This window comes from Dromiciops gliroides, chromosome 1 (genome assembly GCF_019393635.1).
Source record: "Dromiciops gliroides isolate mDroGli1 chromosome 1, mDroGli1.pri, whole genome shotgun sequence".
In the NCBI taxonomy this organism is placed as follows: Eukaryota; Metazoa; Chordata; class Mammalia; order Microbiotheria; family Microbiotheriidae; genus Dromiciops; species Dromiciops gliroides.
In genome coordinates this window covers 44508894-44529741 of record NC_057861.1, presented here as the reverse complement: position 1 = coordinate 44529741, position 20848 = coordinate 44508894, and the positions used below count along the sequence as shown (strand labels likewise).

At 48.7% G+C, this 20848-nt stretch overlaps 1 protein-coding gene across 6 annotated transcripts in view; it reads right to left on the bottom strand.

Annotated features, from left to right (window-relative positions):
* The window catches only part of FBRSL1 (fibrosin like 1), a 307120-nt gene that overhangs the window by 212787 nt on the left and 73485 nt on the right, over positions 1–20848 (bottom strand). For all 6 annotated transcript variants that reach the window (XM_043965816.1, XM_043965808.1, XM_043965826.1 and 3 more), the window contains exon 2: positions 3124–3327. In XM_043965816.1, coding sequence (XP_043821751.1) covers positions 3124–3327 — 204 coding nt within the window. The remainder of the gene's footprint in view (positions 1–3123; positions 3328–20848) is intronic.

The window sequence follows — 20848 nt, the reverse complement described above, 5'->3', positions numbered from 1 at the left end:
GAGGCAGAGTTAAGTGACATGCCCAGGGTCACACAGCTATAACGAGTGAAAGGTTCGATTTTCACTCCAGTCTTCCCGATCCTACACTGGATCATCTAGCAGCTTCTCTCCCTCTATAAAGTTTTATGTGCAAAAAAAAAAAAAAAAGAAGAAAGGGTGGCCATGGCCAAGTTTTGAGTGGCTTTAAATGCCCCAAACAAGAGTGGATATTTTATCTGTGGCAACAGGAAGCCATGGCGGCTACTTGAGCAGCGGAGTACCAGGGTGCTTTGAGATTATCAATTTGGCAGCTGTGAAGGATCCTGGAGAGATGAGAGGCAGGGAGATGGATGAGATAAGTACAAATCAGAGAGGCAAGGTCACTTGCCTAAGGTCACACAGTTAACAAGTAGCAGTGCCAAGTCAAATTCAGGCACTCTGACTTCAAATCTGCCACCCCATCCTAGAACTTGTGGTACCTAGAACTGGACACAGTAATCAGAGGGAAGTTTATCATTACATATAAAAATCCCCTAGGAGGAGACAGATCACCAGCCCCTGGTCTTGCCTCAAGCAGGAAGCAAGGGTTGGCTCCAGATCCTGACTGCCTGGCCTCGTTCAAATATGTTACATGTTTCATGCAGCAATGAGCCTGTTTTCAGGTGCCCCAAGTATTAACGCCCACTCCTCCAAGACAAGAACTGTTTCATTCCTTGTCAGCTTAATCTGGGCTGAGCAAACAGTAGGCAATTAATAAATGTTTGTTGATTGACTGTTAGAATGTCTTAACCCAGCCACTATCAGTGTCTCTGCTGCTGCCTCTGCCTCCAGACTCAATGAAATTTCCCTGCACATGTACGCATGTCTGTATATGCACATATTCGTGTGGTTGTACGTGTATGATTGTGCGTGGGTACTATTTATAGCTCAGACAAGGGTATTAAATAAAAGCAAGTCTTTCCAGTCCCAAATGAGATCCCTCCTGAAACCTGCAGTTTCACAACCTGTCATCTGAGATACAGTGGAGAGAACTCTGGAGTCAGAGGCCCTGGGTTCAAAATCCCATTCTGTACCAATCAGCTTGAGCATCTAGAATAGCAATAATACTAACAATAATGATGATAATAACAACAATGACACAGTTGCAACTGATACATGTATAGAATATTAAGGCTCGCAAAGGGATTATACACATTATCTCGGGAGAGCCTCACAACCCCAGGAGGTTGGTGTTAGTATTACTCCCAAGCTAAGCAGTGATTTACCCAGGGTCACACAGCCAGTGATGGAATTAATATTCAAACTCAGGTCCTCCTATCTCCATTTGGGTATTCTATTACCCCACAAGGCCTCTTGTAAAATAATGGGAGTTGGATTCAATGGGTCCTTTCCAGCTGGGAATCTATCAGGCTAAGTATAGCCACAGCAGCTCCCTGTTACCCCCCCCAGACCCTTAACCCATGAGTGGTTCTTAGTTTCAGGTTCTGGTTTCAGGGTCAGGACTAACCCTTAGCTTGGAGCTATTGATTAAAAAGTATTTATTGGGGGGGGCAGCTAGGTGGCACAGTGGATAGGGCACTGGCCCTGGATTCAGGAGGATCTGAGTTCAAATCTGGCCTCAGACAATTGACACTTCCTAGCTGTGTGACCCTGGGCAAGTCACTTAACCCTCATTGCCCAGCCTAGATAGATAGATAGATAGATAGATAGATAGATAGATAGATAGATAGATAGATAGATAGATAGAGTATTTATTAGGCAAATATTATGTGCCAGGCATGTAGGGACAAAAAAAAAAAAAGATGGTGATTAATGGTGAAAAGATCTGCCCCCCCCCCCAAGGCACTAATGACTAGACAGATACCCCCCAAACTTGGTGTGGCTGGGGTAGAATCTTTGAGGGTGTGGACAATACATGGAGGGGATCCCCAGGTGTGGAGACCCTGTAATCTGAAGCTGGGCTGTTCTAAGAGCAGGTCCATTACCCGGAATGTCTTTGGACCTCCTGGGCCGCTGCAAGGGCACAGATGTAGGCACTGGCCAACCAGGCCTAAGGCTGACAGCAGAATTCAAGGCTCAGCAAGAACAGGGACTCCCTGGGGCAGGGCAGCAGGCGAGGGAACCAGAGCCCTGCCAGCCCATGCATTAGGGAAACAAGCCAGAGAGCAGCGAGGGGGTGGGGGAGACTGGCTGGGCCCAGAGCAGCCACAGATCAAGGATATGGGGAGATGGCAGCGCTGCCCCAGGGGCCTCCATTTCCCCAGCTTTGGCAGCCAAATCCACTTCTGCTTATACTCCCTTGCTTGCTTGCCCCATCATAAGTTCAAATGGATGGCAGCTCCCACTGTGGGAGGAGAACCCTGGCAGTGTGTGCCCCTAGGCTTAAATCTACCCCTGATATTTACTGTATGACCTTGGCTGAGCCCCTGGGCCTCAGTTTCCCCATCTGTGTTGGATTAGGCGGCTTCTGAGGTCCCCTGGCTTTCGATCTATGACTCTCTCCAGCATGGGGACAGGCCCCTGCTGCCTTCTTTCCAACCAGGTTGGACAATGTTCCTGACCCTTGGTGGCCAGGCCCCTCCCAGCCCACCCTCACCCCTACCAGAGGTGATCTGTGCCCCGACTCCAGCAACTCCCCAAGACCAAGTAGCTGGCTGGCACTCAGCTCCCTGGGTCATAGGGAAGAGGGTGCCCAGGCGACCCAGAGCCTGAGACCCATCTGGGCAGAAAGAGATAAGACGTAGGTGCTTTCACAAATGATAAAGGGCCGGGAGAGAATGGGGCACTCAAGGCTTCTCTCCAGCCCATTGGGCTCATCTCCTGGGATCATTAAGAGGAAATGGGGGTCAGGATTCAATGACCCCAACATAATACTCTATAGTACCATGACCATTTATTAAGAACCTACCAACTATGCGCCAGGTCCTGCACCTCTCTGATTGCACCTCCCCCACCCCTGCCAGGCAGCTGGCAGAGTCCTTGTCTTCCTCCCTCCTGGGTGTCCCCCTTCTCTCTCAGCCACTGGACATCCAGGTCTCAATGAGTCCTCATGACTGCCCCCGCCCCCCCTCTCCCCGTGGACACAGCTGCAGCTTCTCCCCATTCGCTGCAGTCCCCCACACCCCGGTGAGGATGCTGGCCTACCTGGGTGGAGAGCTGGAAGGGGATCTTCTTCTTCACCCGCTCCTTGCCCCGCTCAGCCTCCCGTTCTGAGTTCCCCGGGTCACGGGGCCCGTGCCCGTTCTCACTGGGCTCAGCCGAGGGACAGTTTTCAGATTCCCGGGCCTTCTTGCTGGCTGGTCGTTCCCACTTCTCCTTCCGTTCCTGGGGCTTCAGGGCCATGTCCTTCTGCAGGGGAGGAGAGAAGAAGGCGGAGGGAGGGTGAGTGTGATGAGACACCTCAGAAAGACACTCTCTGCTGCACCCCCAAAACCCCTTCGACCCAACTCTCGGGGCTTCTTCCCAAATATTAACTGACATTTATTTACATAGCAACAGAAAGACAAAGTGGGGTCAAGGCCAGAGAGTTGGCCCCGGGTTCAAGGCCTGCTTGTGACCCTCATCCTGTTTGGATAGTACTGCAAAGTTTGCAAACTTGTTACAAAGACCAAATGCAATAATGGTTGCATTTGGTCTTTGTAACAACACCTTTGAGTGGAGGCTCAGTGGTAGAGAGCCTGGGGTCAGGAAGACCCCAGTTCTGACCCAGCCTCAAACACTAGCGTGAGCGAGTCACTTAACCTCCACCTCAGTTTCCCCAACTGTAAATTGGGAATAATAGCACCTACTTCACAAGGTTTCCATGAGGTTCAAATGAGATCCTATAAAGTACCTCAAACACAGTAGGCCCTTAATAAATACTTGTTCCTTTCTTCTTCCTACCCTCCCCCCTGCAAGGGATCATTATCCCCATTTTATAGATTTGGAAACTAAGGCAGACAGAGGCTTAGTGACTTACTCCAGGTGTCTACCTAGGTGTGGATTTGATAAGACTTGCTACTAGGACATGACACCGCCTCACAAAAGGACTGGGTGTATCAGAGAGAACCCAAACATTAGCTGTGTGGTCCAGAGGACCTGAGTTCAAATCCAGACTCTGCTACTGATCAGCTGTGTGATCTTGGGCCAACCTCACATGTATAACAGCTCTACATCAATCAATCAGTACTGGGGTATTTAAAAACAGTGAGGCAGGCCCTGTTTTGGGGAAACCCCCAAACGTCAGACACAAAGCCAGCTCTCATGCCCCATGCCAGGTTACATCCGACAGAAAGAATTTGTAAAGAAGACAGTCTGAGTAAAAGACGGCTCTGCAACTGAGGCTTGATCTCAACATCCCAAACAGCCCTGATGACAAGAGACTAATGAAACCGGGTTTTAAGATACCAAACAAACAAAAACCACCCCACCTTAAAAGGTGTCCCAAAAATCTTAGTGTGGTAGTGTAACACCTTCCCCCCCTACACACACACACACACACACACACATGCCCACGCCCACTAGGACTTTGGGGACACCCTGAAAAAAAAAAAAAAAGAAAGCTGGTCTGAGGACTTCTACGTGGACACGTTTGTTCTCCCCTCGGTTAATGTCAACCCCTTACACCTCAGATGGGAATAAAAGGATCACAAAATTGTTATGTAACCTGCCCCCCAAGTCAAGTCATGAGCCTCAATTTCTCCATCAGTAAAAACGAGGGACTAGCCTCCATATTCTCTAAGGTCCCTCTCCATTCTAATCTATGATGGCCAGGATGGATGGTTGCATTTTCATCTTTGAATCCCGAGATCCACACGCACACGCACACGCACACGCACACACCCTCGAATGGCAGCTACCTGAAGGCAGGGGCTGTTTGGTTTTTCTATCCCCAGTTCCTAGCACACAGTAGGCACTTAATAAACATGTGTTGACTGAATGATGTGCAAGAACAACCCAAGATGGAAAAGCATGGATAGACTGAGCAATAATATCAGAAAAGGGTAGGGCTACTCATACCTACGATCGAATGAGAGCAAATCTGTAAAGTGCTCAGCATGGTACCTGGCACACAGTATGTGCTACATAAATGCTTAATACCATCCTCCTTTCCTCCTCTCATGAAGTGAAGCGTGAAGAATTCTAGGAGACTGACGCTGGAGCTCCTGGTGGACAACTGCTCCCAGTCTCATGCTCCTCCCCTGGGGTGGGGGAGGGCCATCATTGTCCACTTCCCTCCCCATCACCCACCTCGGTTCCTAAGCCCTCCCTTCTCTGGCTCACAGTCAGTAACATCCACAGCTGGGTTGGAGTCACAGCTGGGAGAACAGCAAACCAGGAAATCAATGAACAAAGGGAGGCCTGGATTTGTTGGGCAGACCAGCCCCTGGTGCCCCTCCTCTCCCCATGGAGGGTGAGGTCACTTACTGAGATCCAGGCAGGTCCTGATGCAGCCCTCAGGGCAGGACATGGCTACTGAGGAGGGAAGGGACCTTTTCTGGGCTGGTCTCTAAATCTATAACCTCCCCAGTCAATCACTTCCACCCTGTGCCCTTCCCCAGCTTCTTGGGGGTGTCCCAGGGCACAGGCTTCACCTTCCCAGTGCCCCACACACGAGCTAGGACTTTTCTGTCACTGGGTGTCAATTTCTGAAGTCTACAACTGCTCCCACCAACAACTGGGCCTTCCGGTTACTGGACAACCATTTAGAAAACTCACAAACAGTCCTTGGTGTTCCCTCTCCTCCCCCCACTTCCCTAGACCCCAGTAGTGGAGGCAGCTGGCCTCCAGGGAGGTACCCCTAGACATTCAGTGGCACTAATCCTTGCACATGCAGCCTACCTACAAAAAAACTCCACTGTAGAAATCCCAGAAGGAGAGACCAAGAAGGAGGGTTATTAGCATTTGGGGTGGTTGGTAGAGAAAACAGAGAGGGGGGAAGGGTGATGATAGGCAGAGAGAGAAACCAAACCAGGAGAGAAAGAAACAAGAGCATCGCTCATTCATCCCACACCACACACCGCTTCTACCTCTGATTCATTTCAATTCAATCCAACAAACGCCTACTAAGCTGGTGTGTAACCCGGTGTACCAAAAACTGGAGACTCAGAACAGCCACAGGGCCCACCCAACAGTCTCTGCCTTCAAGGAGTCTCCTTTTCCGTGCTCAGAGCTTCTTTTCTCATCTCTCCCAAATGCTGGAAAGGCTCTGCCAGCCTAACTTCCCCCAGCAGTGTGTCCTGCTCCCCAATCCGGCACACGGGGAGGCACTGAGAGAGGAGGCCTTGAACCAGGAACCCAAAACTGGGCCTGGCTAGATGTGGGGGCTCAAAGGAAGGTTTTACGGCCTCTTGTAGTTCTGGCTGACCCTGCCTCAAAGAGGACAGAATGATGCTTCATGAATAGGTGACTGGGCAGATGCACAGACACCTGAGTGGGCTGCAAGGGAAGCGTGGCTATATACCCTCTGGGAGCTAAAGGGGGAGGAGGCCACAACTTGTTGGAAGTCCTTTAGAAGGTGAGATTACTGTATGGGGTGGTTCAAGGACCTGGGTTCAAATCCCAGCCCGTCCACTTATTAAGATATGACCTTGGCCAAGTCATTTCCCTTCCTCTCCCTCTGTTTCCACCTCAATTAAAAAAAAAAAAGTCCCTTTGAGTCCTAAATCTATCACTAAAGTACCTGTTACATAAGCTTTCCCATCTACCCTAGAGGTAGTTAGGTAGTATAAGTGATACTTCCTTATCAGGAAGACCTGAGTTCAAATCCTGCCTCAGACCCTTACCAGCTGTGTGACCCTGGGCAAGTCAATTAACCTCAGTCTGCCTCAGTTTCCTTAACTGTAAAATGAGATTTTATATAAATATATATACACTGGTACACAGTAAATACTATCTAAATGCTTGATTCTCTTCCCTTCCCCCACCTGAAGGAAGTTCTTAAATGTCTCAAACCAAGCTGATTTGTAGTTGGTTGTCTCAGAACAAGACAAGGAGACAGGCAGGTCTGTGACAAAGTGTTTCCCAAGGTTTGAGGGCTTGGGGACCCAGACGGGGATCCTAGACCCCTCTATAGTGACAGGCCCAGACGCCACCACATTTTTGGGGCTAGGGGGCCATGCACACCCAATTGGAGCAGTTAACAAGCTGGGCTCATCTCCAAGAAAACTCAAAGCTGACCGGCAAGAGTCAAAGACAATTGGATTACCCAGTCCCAAAGCTGACTGTCCTAGCCCAGCACAGAGCAAAGTGAGAACAATTCTCAGGAGGAGGCCAAAGGTTTTTACTTGAAGCAGACAGGGAGACTACTCAGTTCCCAGAGACAGGGACAGAGTCACAGCAGTAATAATAGCTGACATGTATATAAACCTTTATGGTTTGCAAAAACGGTTTGAGGAGGTAGTACAGGGGGGGCAAATGCATGGGGCTTGAGAGTCTGAGGATGGGGGTGGTCAACAAGGTGGACCAGCGGACAGAGTGAGGAGGCCCTGAGAACGAATCCTGCTTCAGGAACAAACCAGCTCTGTGACTGGGCAAATGAATTAACTTCTCTTATCCTCAGTTTACTCATCTGCAAAATGGGGCTAATCAGAACACCAACTTCAAAGGGTGGATCAGATGAGATAAGACATGAAGTGCTTTGTGAATCTTAAAGTACCAGGTAAAAGTGAGTTACTATTGTGGTTGTTATCATCATTATTATCACTAACTGTATGGCTTTGGGCAGTTCTACTTGGATCTTGACTGTAAAATAAGTGGGTTGGAGAAGATGACCTCAGCTCTGAATCTATGAGTGTACATGCTCATCCCATTCCCCTCATGAAGTAGGTGCTCTTAGCATCTCTCATTGGAGCTGGGCCTTGGGAAGGTGGAGGTGGAGGTGCAGGTGAAGGGACTCAGGGTGAGCAGTACAAGCAAGGAGCACAAGTCAGGCACAGGGCTAGGCCCTGGTTTGTAAAGATCAAACCCAAATCCAAGTTCTACTCCTTGATCCTAATGGGGTGACATCGTCACGGAGAGAGACAGCAGGAACATGGGAAAACAGAGACAGCCTGAATGTGCAGTGAATAAGTACAAATACAAAAAGCAACTGAATCTGAGCAGATCTGGGAGGGCAGGTGCTCCCAGGTGGGAGTGGATCAGGCAGAGGGTGGAACCCAAGCAGCATCTTAAAGAGGACTCAGAGGCAGACGTGAGGAGAGAGTACATTCCAGGCACAGGAAGATGTGCTCCATGTGGAGTGAGAGGACACGAGTTCAAATCCAGCTTCGGACCCTAGGCTCTCTGAAAAATGAGGTGTTTAGAGTAGATGACCTCAGACGTCCCTGCCGGCTCGAAACCATCTGGGATCTCAGCTGAGGCTGGATTCAAACTCATGTCTTCCTGACTCCTGGCTTGGTACTCTATCCACTGCCCCAGCAATGACTAAGCCAGGACACCCAAGGAGAGGTCCGCTCAGAGGTCCAGGACTGTACTGTAGTGGGAAGAGCCCTGGGTTTGGAGTCTGTGCACAGGTATAGTATGCTGGCAAATGTTTAACAACCGACTCTCCAGGTGGGGAAAACCACGTGCATTTTTTTTTGGGGGGGGGGGGGTAACTACATGCATTATTAACATTTCTTCCATCACTTTCTTAATTAATCCCAGACAATAAACCAAGCCTGGTAAGTAGGTTTGCTGATTTCCAGGGTGCAAATACTCACACTGAAAATTTAACAATCAGCTTGGTGGACCTAGATTCAGAATGTGGCTAACTAACATCTCTCCTAAGGGCCCTCAGTTTTCCTTCTCTGAGTTCCCTTCTCCCAAGTCTATGAACACTACCTATGTTGGACACACATTTTTTAGCTTGCTGCCCAAAAGGATGGACAAAGCCTAAACTAAACAAGAAAAGAAAGGTTCGTTAAAGGCTCGCTGTCCTCAGTGAAGGCAAAGGAGGGAAGGTTTATGGGGACTCTCACAGGGGATGTTTGTATATACATATCTGTACATACATGTGTGTGCTCAGGTATCCCTGTGCATGTATGTGAGGGGAAGGAAGGGCTAGGAGCTGGGTTTTGTCTTTTGTTTTAAATTTAAAAGCACAGGATGCACAGCTTCCTCTTGCTAAATCATTTTCCAGAAAATTGCCAAGACTGCTTCCAATTATCTCTAATTAAACTAATACAAAACTAGAAACCCAGAGAGCCTGCTCCTTCCTTGTTTGCCCCCATTCCCTTATGAGACTGGCATATTGTAGCTCATTCCCAGTGTGCCCTTGGCAAAATCCTATGGCCCAGATGCTAAAATGGAGACCGAGGCTGATGATTTGAACACTCAGTGACTCCTCTTCCCGGCAGAGCCCACAGGAGCTCACCCCTAACCCTAGACTAACTTCTTCTGTGTCCCCCTGTGCCCATACCAAACCTCATTTCCCCCTTTTCCTAGAGGTGGGGCAGTTGCCCTTGAGAAGGGACATTCTAGGAAGCAAGATGGAGAGGTAGTTACGGTGCTGGACTTAAGAGATGTAATTCCTTAGTAGCTGTGGGGCTCTGGGAAAGTCAAGTCACCTCTCTCTGCCTCAGTCTCCTCACCTCTAAAATGGGGATAATAGCATCAACTTTCCAAGTTTGTTGTGAGGATCAGGTGTTATAACATATGCAAATCAATCAATCGCCGCCACCGCCGCCGCCACCAACACCACCACAACCAGCAGCATCCATTCTTAACCCAATGAAAATCGCAAAGATTCATCAGTTCCCTAACTAGGTAGGGAGCACAGTGCCCAGGAGAAGGATGAACAGGCCTCCTTGCTGTTCCTGCTGCATGGCATTCCATTTCGGGTCTCCACTCCTGGGCCTGGGATGTTCCCCCTCACCTCTACCTCCTACAATTCCTAGCTCCCTTCAAAGCTCAGCTCAAGGGCTGACATGTATATAATATGCTGCCCCTGTCCTCCCGCCGCCCCTCTGGAAACCACCCAGTCACACTAATGTTTAAATACACATGTTCTGGAGAGGAAGTGAGGTAAAGTGGATGGAAAGCTGGCCTTGAAGACCTGAATTCAAATGTTGCCTCTGACATATATTGGCTGCATGACCCCAGCCAAGTGAAGAATTATCTAAGATTAGAAATTGCAGGGGCAGCTAGGTGGTATTGGGGCAGTTAGGTGGTACAGTGGATAGAGCACTGGCCCTGGATTCAGGACGACCTGAATTCAAATCCAGCCTCAGACACTTAATACTTAGCTGTGTGACCCTGGGTAAGTCACTTAACCCCAATTGCCTCACCAAAAAACAAACAAACAAACAAAAAAAACCCCAAACAGAAATTGCTGAGAAAAGCTCCACCTACATTGGCAGAGAGACTTTCCTTACCTGGGAGTTCTCTAAGGGGGTGGGGAGAGGAGAGAAGAACAGAATATCAGATGGAGAGGGAAGGATCTCACTAAGGATACTGGGGGCCTGCAGGTGAGTCACTCTGACCCTGGGCTCCCCATTGGGAGGCTGGCCCTGCTCCTGCAGACCTGGAAGACAGGATTGCTCATCGATCACACCCCAGTTAATAAGACCAGTACAAAGTAGACTGGGTCAGTCTTTCTACAAGTGCACAGAGGATGGCCCTAACATAGAGTCCCAATTAAGAAAGTAATGAATACACAGGAGGAAATATTGACAATAAGAATACCGAGAACACAAAACCAGTTGAACTCCAGTGTTCAACTCCGGCCTCAGACACTGGTTGTGTCACCCTGGGCAAGTCACTTCATCCAGGCTGGCCTTGGTTTGCTCATCTGTAAAATGATCTGCAGAAAGAAATGGCAAACTACTCCAGTATCTTTGCCAAGAAAATCCCAAATGGATCATGAAGAGTCCAAGAAGATTGAACCCACTGAACAACAACAGAGGTCAGGGCCGGACTGGTCTGAGGCACACAGGTTGTCAGAGTCCCATTGGAGACATTCTGATGCTATGGAAACATCTGTTATGATGACCACCGCCTTTTCCTAGGGACAGCCAAAGGGAACTGCTACCATCAGGCCATGGGAGGGGGCCACACTGACCCTGGGGTCTCCCTCCCCTGAATGCCAGGGAGGCCCTGCAATGAAAAGGAAACTATCACAGTTCAGTGCCAACAAGATCTAAGCATCATTCGGGGCAGGACCCTTAGTGGCCATGCCCAATGTTCTCATCCCCATCCTTGGAAAGAAGCCCTGTTAGTGGTTGAGAAGACGGCAAGCAGGCTGGGGATTTTCTCCAGGTTTATAAAATCCTCTCCCAGAGGCCTGACTGAGCTGGAAGGCAAGCCTGGCTCTTCTGGAAGGCGTGGGCCTCTCATCCTTGGGCACAGGGCCTGACAAAGAACAGGTGAGCTAAGTAAACGTTGGTCAATTGCCTTGATGACACACCCACGAGCCCCAGGCTCCTTCCCTTTTAAGAATCACTGAATCAGAGAATTCAGATCTTGATCCAACCTATATCTCAAAGAGAATCCCACCTGCAGGAAGGACATACACAAGCTACTCCCTCCCTAGGGGGTCCACCCCACTGGGGGATAGACAGCTACAACCTGTAGAAAGCTCCCCCTCATTTCCATCCAACCTCCTTGTTCTGCCCTCAGGGGCCAAACCAAGGGAGGCTAACGCCTAGCTCTTCCAACACTTGGGAAGAAAATCGCTGACTCTGCCAGACTAGCACAGCTCCAAAAGTCTGGTCATTGCCACCTAGGCCCGAGGTGTGGTCAGTCCTGAGAGTGGCAGCCTGTGTGGCCAATGTCTTCAGGTGGTACAGTACAGAGAGATTTGCAGGCAGAGGAACTGGGGTCAAATACTGGGATGGCTGACACCCCCCCCCCTCAGTTTCACAATCTATAAAATGAGAGACGATTTTATTATGCAGTCCCTTCCAGCTCTCATGCCATGATCCTCCATTGCTGCTACTTACTTAGCACACCTCAATTGTTTTACCTGCAGAATGGGAAGAACAATACCTAACCTAACCTACCTCACAGAAGAGTTTGTCATGGGAAAAGCAATTTTGGAGCTGTAGAAACCAACAGAATGTGAGCTGAAGCCCTGGAGGGGAGGGGCTTTGTATTCCTTTGTAGCTCCCTGGCACAGTGCCCTGCACATAGTAGGTGCTTAATTAAAGGCTTGCTGATTTTCAGCTTTGGAGCTAAAGGCATTAGATTTGGACCCCGGCTCTGCTCCTTACTAACTCTGTTTGTTACCTTAGGAAAAGTCAATTAAGTTCTACCAATCAGTCAGGCAATAAACATGTACTGAACACCTACTGCGTAGCAGCAGGCACTATGTTAAGCAGTGAGGATACAAAAAGAGGCAAAAGATGGTCCCTAACCCCGAAGGAAATCATGATCTAATGGGGGAAGACAACAAGCAACCAAGGTTGGACTTGATAATGTCTAAGGTTCTTTTAGGCAATGCTAGAAGAGTAATTCCTTTGAAATTGGGAAGGTGGGGCAGCTAGGTGGCGCAGTGGATAGAGCACCGGCCCTGGATTCAGGAGGACCTGAGTTCAAATCCAACCTCAGACACTTAACAATTAGTAGCTGTGTGACCCTGGGCAAGTCACTTAACCCCAATTGCCTCACCAAAAAAAAAAAAAAAAAAAAAAAGATACCATGAAATTGGGAAGGTTATGGGGGGAAGGGGCAGGAAGCTGGGGACTTGGTAAATCATTATATTATGCTGCTTAAATATCCCAGAAACCAGTGGAGTATTATTGAAAAAAACATTTGTGGACTGGAGAGAAAAGGGGCCGGAGCATTCATGGTGTAAACATGAGAGTTGAAGGAGGAATTCCTACTGACCCAAACCCAATGAATGAGATTTGGACGTGAAGCCCAACTCTTATTGAGCTAGGGAAAAAAATCCGTGATAGCCTAGCAGTCAAAAACAAGCTAATTGATTTCCGCAAGAACCTGAGACTTGGAATTGATTTCCAATCAATGAGGTTATGCAATTTTTGGTGTAGCCTCTGAGAAACCTATCCCAGGCTGACTCAGAGTGCTCTGAAGGCTTTAATTCCGTTTATAACAGGCTCTCTGGGAATCAGGATTCTCGGGGAGGTTCTCAATCAAATCTAACACAAGAAACAAACTAGAGGCTGATTATGCCACGCGGAAATCTCTTTCCAGAAAAGCTCCGCTGAGTAAAAGAAAGAAAGATGGGTGACGGACAAGAAGGATGGAAGTTCTCATGCACTTATGGGACAGCTCTATTACAAATTTAACAGCTTTATGATCCTGAAAGGGTATTATGTGCCCAATGAAGTTGTCGTTATGAAAAATCAATTTATTTGAATATACAAAAATGCTAGGATTTATTTCTTTTTATATTGAATGGGGCTGGGGGTGAAGGGGGGGTACAAGAGGTCTTATGAAAAGCCAAGAAGACCAAAAGAGGTTGGAAACCCTGGTCTAGAAGTGTTTGATCCTAAGTGTGGGCTTTTTTTTTGGGGGGGGGGGTGAGGTGTGCAATTTATTCAGTTATTTCATCTTCATACAGGATTCCTAGTGAGGAAATCCCCTTGACCAATACAGATCACACCAAGGGCTCTGGAACTAAGTCAGAGAGAGCTGTCTATTGATTTATTCAGAATCAGCAGGTCAGAGGCAGGACTTAGACTCAAATCTTCCAAAATGAGTCTTAATGGTGTCCCTAAGAACCTATTAAAAGAAAGCTTCTTGGAGCCTACTGACTTTTACTTTACATATAGTTCTAACTAGCCAGAAGCCTTTCTCTGTTCTACAGAAATGAACTGGCACTTATAATAATCATATTAGTCAGATGGCCTGGGAGGAGGAAGGAGATATTTATACTTTGACTGGGAATCTTGATAGGCCCCTGGACCATACCCTCGTGTGTAATAAAATAAACTACATGGGAGACGAATTTCCCCTTTAGAAAGGGCTGGGCACCTTGGTGTCAGTCACTTTCATTTCCCCTAAAATGGAGATGGGGCACCAACCCTGGATTCCTATAAGAACTGAACAAAAGTCTGTCTGGTGACCCAGCCTCTGGGCTTGCTGGGCATGAGCCTGGACTGCCTGTCTCTGTCCCGAGATGCAGACTCTGGTCAAAGATATTTGTTCTGGGTCAAGAGGAGAATCCAAAACTAAAACCAAGGCCCTTTAACCCCAAGATGGGGAGGATCCTAACTCCTAATCTGGGGCATACCACTTGGCCAAAGTTTAGTAAGAAAGGCATACTCAGGAAGAGTTAGGGCTGGCCCGATCTCTCCCTGGAATCACACCAACTCTAAGGCTTGGCTAGTTCTCCCAATGCCTCTGTTGAAAGCCGTCCCCCTGGTGACCATCAGGCCCTCTTCCAACTCCTTGAGCCCTAATAGCCAAAGGGCCTTGGAGGAAGCAGACTCTGAACTTGGACCAACTCCCCCTGCCAGGGCGACCCCACCTCGAGCCCAGTGTGCCCAGAATCCACTCGGTGGGCAAGGGTAAGCATGATCTCTTTCCCAGGCCTGCTTCCAAGGATCACTCAGTACCTGACAGGCATTCAGGCCTGACAGCATTGTTGTGTATGCTCGCACTTTCTTTGTGTAATCCCTGGGGCTTCCCGCAGTAAGGTTTGTGGGCCTCAGAGCCCTCTGTGTACCTCCCTAGGCCAGATCCAAAGGCCAAAGACTTTCCTCCTACTGACAGACATAGAACAGAGGCATGGTGTGAAGCCACAGGCATTCCTGGGTAGTGTGGTGCAGTGGATAGCGTAATGCCTTCTATGTTAGAACACCTCGGTTCTGCCATTTCTACATTGCCTTATAGTTCCTCCAGGCCTCAGTTTCCCCATATGTAAAATGAAAGGGGAGGGGCAAGCTAGGTGGTGAAGTGGATAAAGCACTGCCCCTGGATTCAGGAGGTCCTGAGTTCAAATCTGCCCCCAGACCCTTGACACTTACTAGCTGTGTGACCTTGGGCAAGTCACTTAACCCTCACTGCCCTGCCCCACCAAAAATAATAATAAAATAAAATGAAGAGGGGAGAGGGTTGAACTAAATGACCCTCAGGTCCTAGTCCCTTCCTGCTCTAAATCTATAATCCCATGTGTCAAGAGTCAGAGAGAATCCAATTCAGAGTCAATAATCATTTACTAAGCACCTACTATGTGCCAAGCATCCTGGTGGGCCAACCTCAAAAGAGTATGTTCGTTCTGAGTTCGGATCCTGAGCCCACCCTTCCATTAAGGGGGTTCATCAAATTATGAGCTGGAGGAAGCCACACAGTGTTAGTCACTACCAGGGGAGCCTCTAATCCCAGCCAATCCCCAGCTAACACTGTTGAGTAGCATCCCTTCCTGGGGCAATGGGGTTTCTGCACAGAACAAATGAGGAACCTGAGGCCCTGAAAAGAAACAAAAATCCCGGATTCACAGTCCAACCCATTTACCCGAGCAGCCATGTCCCAAGCTCTGACTGAAGCCTGTGCCTCTCACCCCCAGCAAGGCAAAAGCCACTACTCTTCAAGGCATTCCATTCTGTTTCTGGACAGCTCTAATAAGTCTCTGCCTCTCTGCTACTTACTTCTACCTATTTACTGCTTCTAAATTCTGTCTCCTGGGGCCATGTAGAAAAAGTCCAATTCCTCTTTCAAGTCAAGAGTCCCTTCAAATATCAGAAGGCAGCTATCACACCTACCTCCCCTGAAGCTCTTCTTCCTCAGGCTAACCATCTCTAAATTCATTCAATTGTCAAGGAACAGAGCTAGATTTGAACCCAGGTCCTCTCACAGTAATTCCTGTATACCTTCCCCTACCCATATTTTATTGATCACAGTCACAATTATTGTAAGACTTAGATGTTATGCTTATCGATTTTTTTCAGCTGACACAAAGAATAACTAACAGGGTAGATGATAGGATCCAAAAATATTTTAAAAGGTTAGAGGAATGGGATAGATATGAAAAGCTGAAATATATTAGGCCATCCTAGAATGCAAAAAACCAGCTTCACATACGTAGCAGGCACAGTGTGGTATATGGGGAACAGTGTTAGCCCTTAAAGACACTTAAGATGCTTCGCCACTTTCAAGCCCAGCGGGACCTGAACAAATCACTTTCCCTCTGAGGCCCAGTGATCCTCAGCCATAAAACTGGGAGCCGTCACATCTGCATCACGAGCCAGAAGGGGAAGGCCCCCTGAAAAGAACAGGGCCTACAGTAAGAAGGCTGTCCTGCCTCTTCCCACTGGTGGCAGCAAACCTTCCCGAGCTGAGCTGAGCTGAGCATCCAAGAATAATAGGAATGATCTATAAAGGCTTCCAGTCAACACTCTCTTTTATAAACAGATTTGTTTAGCCATAAATTTCAGCCTGCCTGAGCCCAGTCTGGGCTGTGAAAACCCATGCTGTAATTCCCCATTGATTGGAGATGTTAATCTTGCAAGACTCTTGTTTCCGGCCTGGTGATTTATTAGCTGAATTAATGACAGCTTGCTTTAAATAGACCCCGCTTGGGCTGGGGCTTTCTCACAATATTTGGGCGGCCCCAGGGAAAAGGGGACAGGTTGGAGGGTGGGTGGGAGAGGTCAGAGGCCAGATACACCTAGGCTCAGATACAGCCGCAACACAGCACTAGGTTTGGAGTCAGAGGGATCTGGGTTCAAATCCTACCTCAGCGGTTTGCTTTATGGCATGACTGCCCACACTGTAATAGTAAGCATAGTATAGCAGTCATCTTTCTGAGTTTCAGTTTCCTCATCCCAGCACCCACGTGTAGCAGCTGTTTCCCAAGACTAGAATGGACTCCTTCCTTACTTCCTCTTCTCAGAAGCTGCTTAAGGCTCAGCTCAAGGGACTCAAGCTTGTCCAACTAGGACTATCTAATGTACCACATTATTTACACATTCTCTTCCCCCTTAGAATGTGAGCACCTTTGGGGGGGGAGGGGGGGAGAGAATTTGGAACACAAAGTTTTAAAAATCAATGTTAAAATTTGGTTTTACATGTAATTTGGGAAAAAACAAAATCCTAAATAAAGAAACCATCAAAAAAAAAAAGTGAGCTCCTTGGGGGTAGACATGTGTTTTTGTCCTTTCTTGGTATCCTGAGGCATACAGTAGATGCTTAATAAATGACTTCTGACTGTTGGGGCCGACCCACCCCAAATTACTGCATATCCCCGCCCCTGCAATGTTAACTCCTCCAGAAGTAGACAATCTCACTTTTGTTCCCCAACAAGTGTCGCACGCACAGCAGGTGTTTAATAAATGAATTTGGATCATAAGTAAAATGACAGATTATACAGAGGACTATGAAGTTTCCTTCCAGCTGGAAACAGATGATTTTGATAAATTCTGGAGTTATCTATGGAGAACAGCCACTTCTCTCCTCTCAGAGGTCCACCTAGGCTTCCGTGAGCAATTCAGGGGCACCATCTACCTACTTCTGGCCGTCAGACTCTTCCTCTAGAAGGAGGTCAGGGCATAGCCTTCTAGTTTCCTAATCCAATGGCCAAGAGCCATGGAGGCAAGGGGCTGCCTTGGGTATGATGCAGCCATCAGGCAAGCCTGAGATCCCATGAAGAACAAAGACTTGAGGGACCCCCTTTGAGTCATTCGGGTACCCCCCCCTCCTCCACATAGCCTTTCCTGATCCCCTCAACCAGAAAGGCCCTCTCTGATTCAGAACACTGTTTGTGCCTTTTACTGCATACTCCTATACCCCTTACAGGCAAACCCCCTGAAGACAAGGATGCCCGAAACCTCCTGGTACCACCAACTCCCAGCACCCGACAGAGGTTCAAGAAAAATTCAATGAACCACCCCCCCTGTCCCCCCCCAAAACATACTGCAGCCCTTACTCCCAAACCTGTCCTTATTGCATTGCTTCTGTGACCTTAAGAAAGCCTGGAAGCTTTCTAGGACCCTTGGTTTCTTCCTCAGTAGATTGGAGGGAACTGAAAAAAGTTGGCGGATCCCTGACTCAAGCCCCCTTGGAGCCTTTGCTCCTATCTCCATGGCTCCCAATCTGGCTGAGCTCAGGGTCAGAAAACTTTGGTCAAGAACATCTGGAGAAGGACTCGCTGGCCCCTGGGGCCCTTTCCAGCTTAAGGGCTCATCAATGACCCCTAGAAGCAGGGGAATGACACCAACAGGCTGAACATATTTCACTTACTGGTCTTCCCTTCTGACCCAAACAGAAAGGCCACTTGGCTTCTCTTCTGTTGGGGTATAGTGGGACCAGATTCCAATCTCACCTCTGAGCCTTACTGTTGATTTTGTCTCTTATTTACAAAAAGGCCTAGTTGGGGCAGCTAGGTGGTGCAGTGGATAGAGCACCGTCCCTGGATTCAGGAGGACCAGAGTTCATATCTGACCTCAGACACTTGACACTTGCTAGCTGTGTGACCCTGGGCAAGTCACTTAACCCCAATTGCCTCACACACAAAAAAACAAAAACACAAAACAAAAGGCCTAGTGGGCTTGAAGTCTCTTCTGGCTCTAGGGTCTGTTGCCCCTGAGCTCTCTCCTTCCCCTATCCCCTGCTCCCCCCTGCTCCCCCAGTTTGCCTTTGGCCACAGTCCTGACCCCTGTGCCTCCAAGGGGGCACCTCATAGAAGGTCTCTCTGGCACCGGGAACTAAAAGCCAGTGCACAGCAGGGACCAAGGCTGGGCCCAGGCCTCAAAGAAAATCCTGGTTGCAATTAGCAGTGACCCAGACTCTAGGATCAGGGAGATAGCCAATTCTCCTCTCATGCCCCAGTCAGAACCCAACAGGAGCATCGTGTCCCCTAGGGGTGCCACACGTTAGAAGGGACATCAATCAGCCGGAGGGTGACCTAGATGGGCAGGGGCTGTGAGTCCATGTGGGTGGGAGATGGGATTAGAGAGGAGAAGCTCGGGGTGGGGGGGGCAACGCATGTCTGTCTTCAGCTACTCCACAGGCTGCCGTGTAAAAGGCAGCTCAAGAAGGCAATTATTGAACCCTTCTCTGTGCCAGGCACCAAAAGAGAGGTGATTAGGCTTATTCTGCACTGGTGGCAGAGGGCAGAACCAGGAACAAAGCTGAAAACCCGCAGGGGCAAATTCAGCTCTGAGTTCTGGAGTATTTCTGGAATCTGAGAGCCATCCGAGAACGACACAGGCTGTCCCGGGGGTAGGAGGAATTCTCTTTGGGGGTAGACTTCCCAGGGCCCTTCTATAAGGGCCTGTGACGGTGGAAGCAAAGCAGGGCAGGGAGATGGAAGGCTTTTAGGAAGGCCTCGCCTCCTTGGGGGTCCTGGACTTGCAAGGTGAGCTCCCACCTCGGACAGAGGGTCGCTGGGAAATCAGGTGTGTGCAACTGTAAAAACACTGACACGTGAAATCGATGGCAATGACCCCCCCCCAACACACACACACACACACACACACACACACACACACACACACACACACACACACAGAGGCAAGGATAGCGCTTCAACTCTCACTGGGTCCTAATTAGGGCCTGGTTGCTTCTGCTCTCTCTGGAGGTCCCTGGAAGATCATGTCCACTTACAGGGTCCGTCAGTCAGCGGTCAAGTGGCCAGCACAGGCCCGGCCACCCCATGACAGTAATTAAGGCTGGGCACACGGGGCTGAGGGGAAGATGGAGGGTCTGTTCTGGCCATGGGGACCTGGGTCCTCCCAGGAGCTGGACTGGAAACCACCTCTTAGGCAAACTTAGGCTGATGGACAGGGCGACAGTCATTAGGAGAGCTGCAGGCAAAGTCACTGGGGTGGGGGACTCTTCTGTTACTGTGTCCACATCCTAGAAGAGTCTAGCAGAAACCTCAGCCTAATTTTATCTCCATTTTACAGATGAGGAAATGGAAGAGGGGTGTTAAGTGACTTGCCCAGGGTCATACAGCAAAGAAAGGGTCAGAGGCAGGATTTGTATCTAAGGCTTCCTGGCTCCCATGTCATCCATCTATCTATCCAGTGTGTCATGCTATGGGGTGAACTATTCAGAGCCCAGGAATTCCCACCAATGTCATAGGAACACATGTCCCCTGTTAGAGGAAGGAGTGCTAAGTGTGAAGCCAGATAATCCGGGTGCCGCCTATACTTTCTGGGGCAAGTAGTTTTAACCACAGTGGCTTAAGATGAAGGGAATGGATTATATTGTTGTTCAGTTGTGTCCAACTCTATTTGGGGTTTTCTTAGCAAAGATACTCCAGCTCATTTTTTTTAAATGTTTTTTTATTTTTATTTTTATTTTTGAAGCAATTGGGGTTAAGTGACTTGCCCAGGGTCACACAGCTAGTTAAGTGTTAAGTGTCTGAGGCCGGATTTGAACTCAGGTCCTCCTGAATCCAGGGCTGGTAATCTACTGTGCCACCTAGCTGCCCCTACTCCAGCTCATTTTATAGAAGAGGAAATGGAAGCAAACAGGGTGAAGTGACTTGCCCAGGGTCACAGAGCTGGTGAGTGTCTTTCCAAGGTCACAACTAAAGCAGCAACAGTGCCGGGATTTGAACCCAGGCCTTCTGATTCCCAATCCCTCCAGCAGCCCCAGTATATGTCGCCAAGCCTTGCAGACCACAGCTCTGGAAAGCCATTTTCATTCATTGATCCCAGAGGTAGATTCCTGGTTCTCAGAGTGAGCAGAGGCCACTGTGGAGGAAGGGAAGGATGCCTTGCCTTGCGGGTAGGCCTGGAAACAAACCATCAGCTGTGGTTTGTTCAAGCCTTAATCTAACAGAGAGGAGAGAGGAGGGGGGATGTGAAGGAAGGAAGGAGGAGGAAAGGGACTAGAGAAAAGATGACAGGGAAGAAGAGAAGGGGACAAACGACCTTAGTGGACAACAGGTTTTTAAGACAAGGCCATGAGTGAATGGAGGCCAGTCAAATTTAAAACCTGGGAGGCTAACACAAAATAAGATGCATTACGGAAGCCTCGTGTGAATCAGTTGCTACAG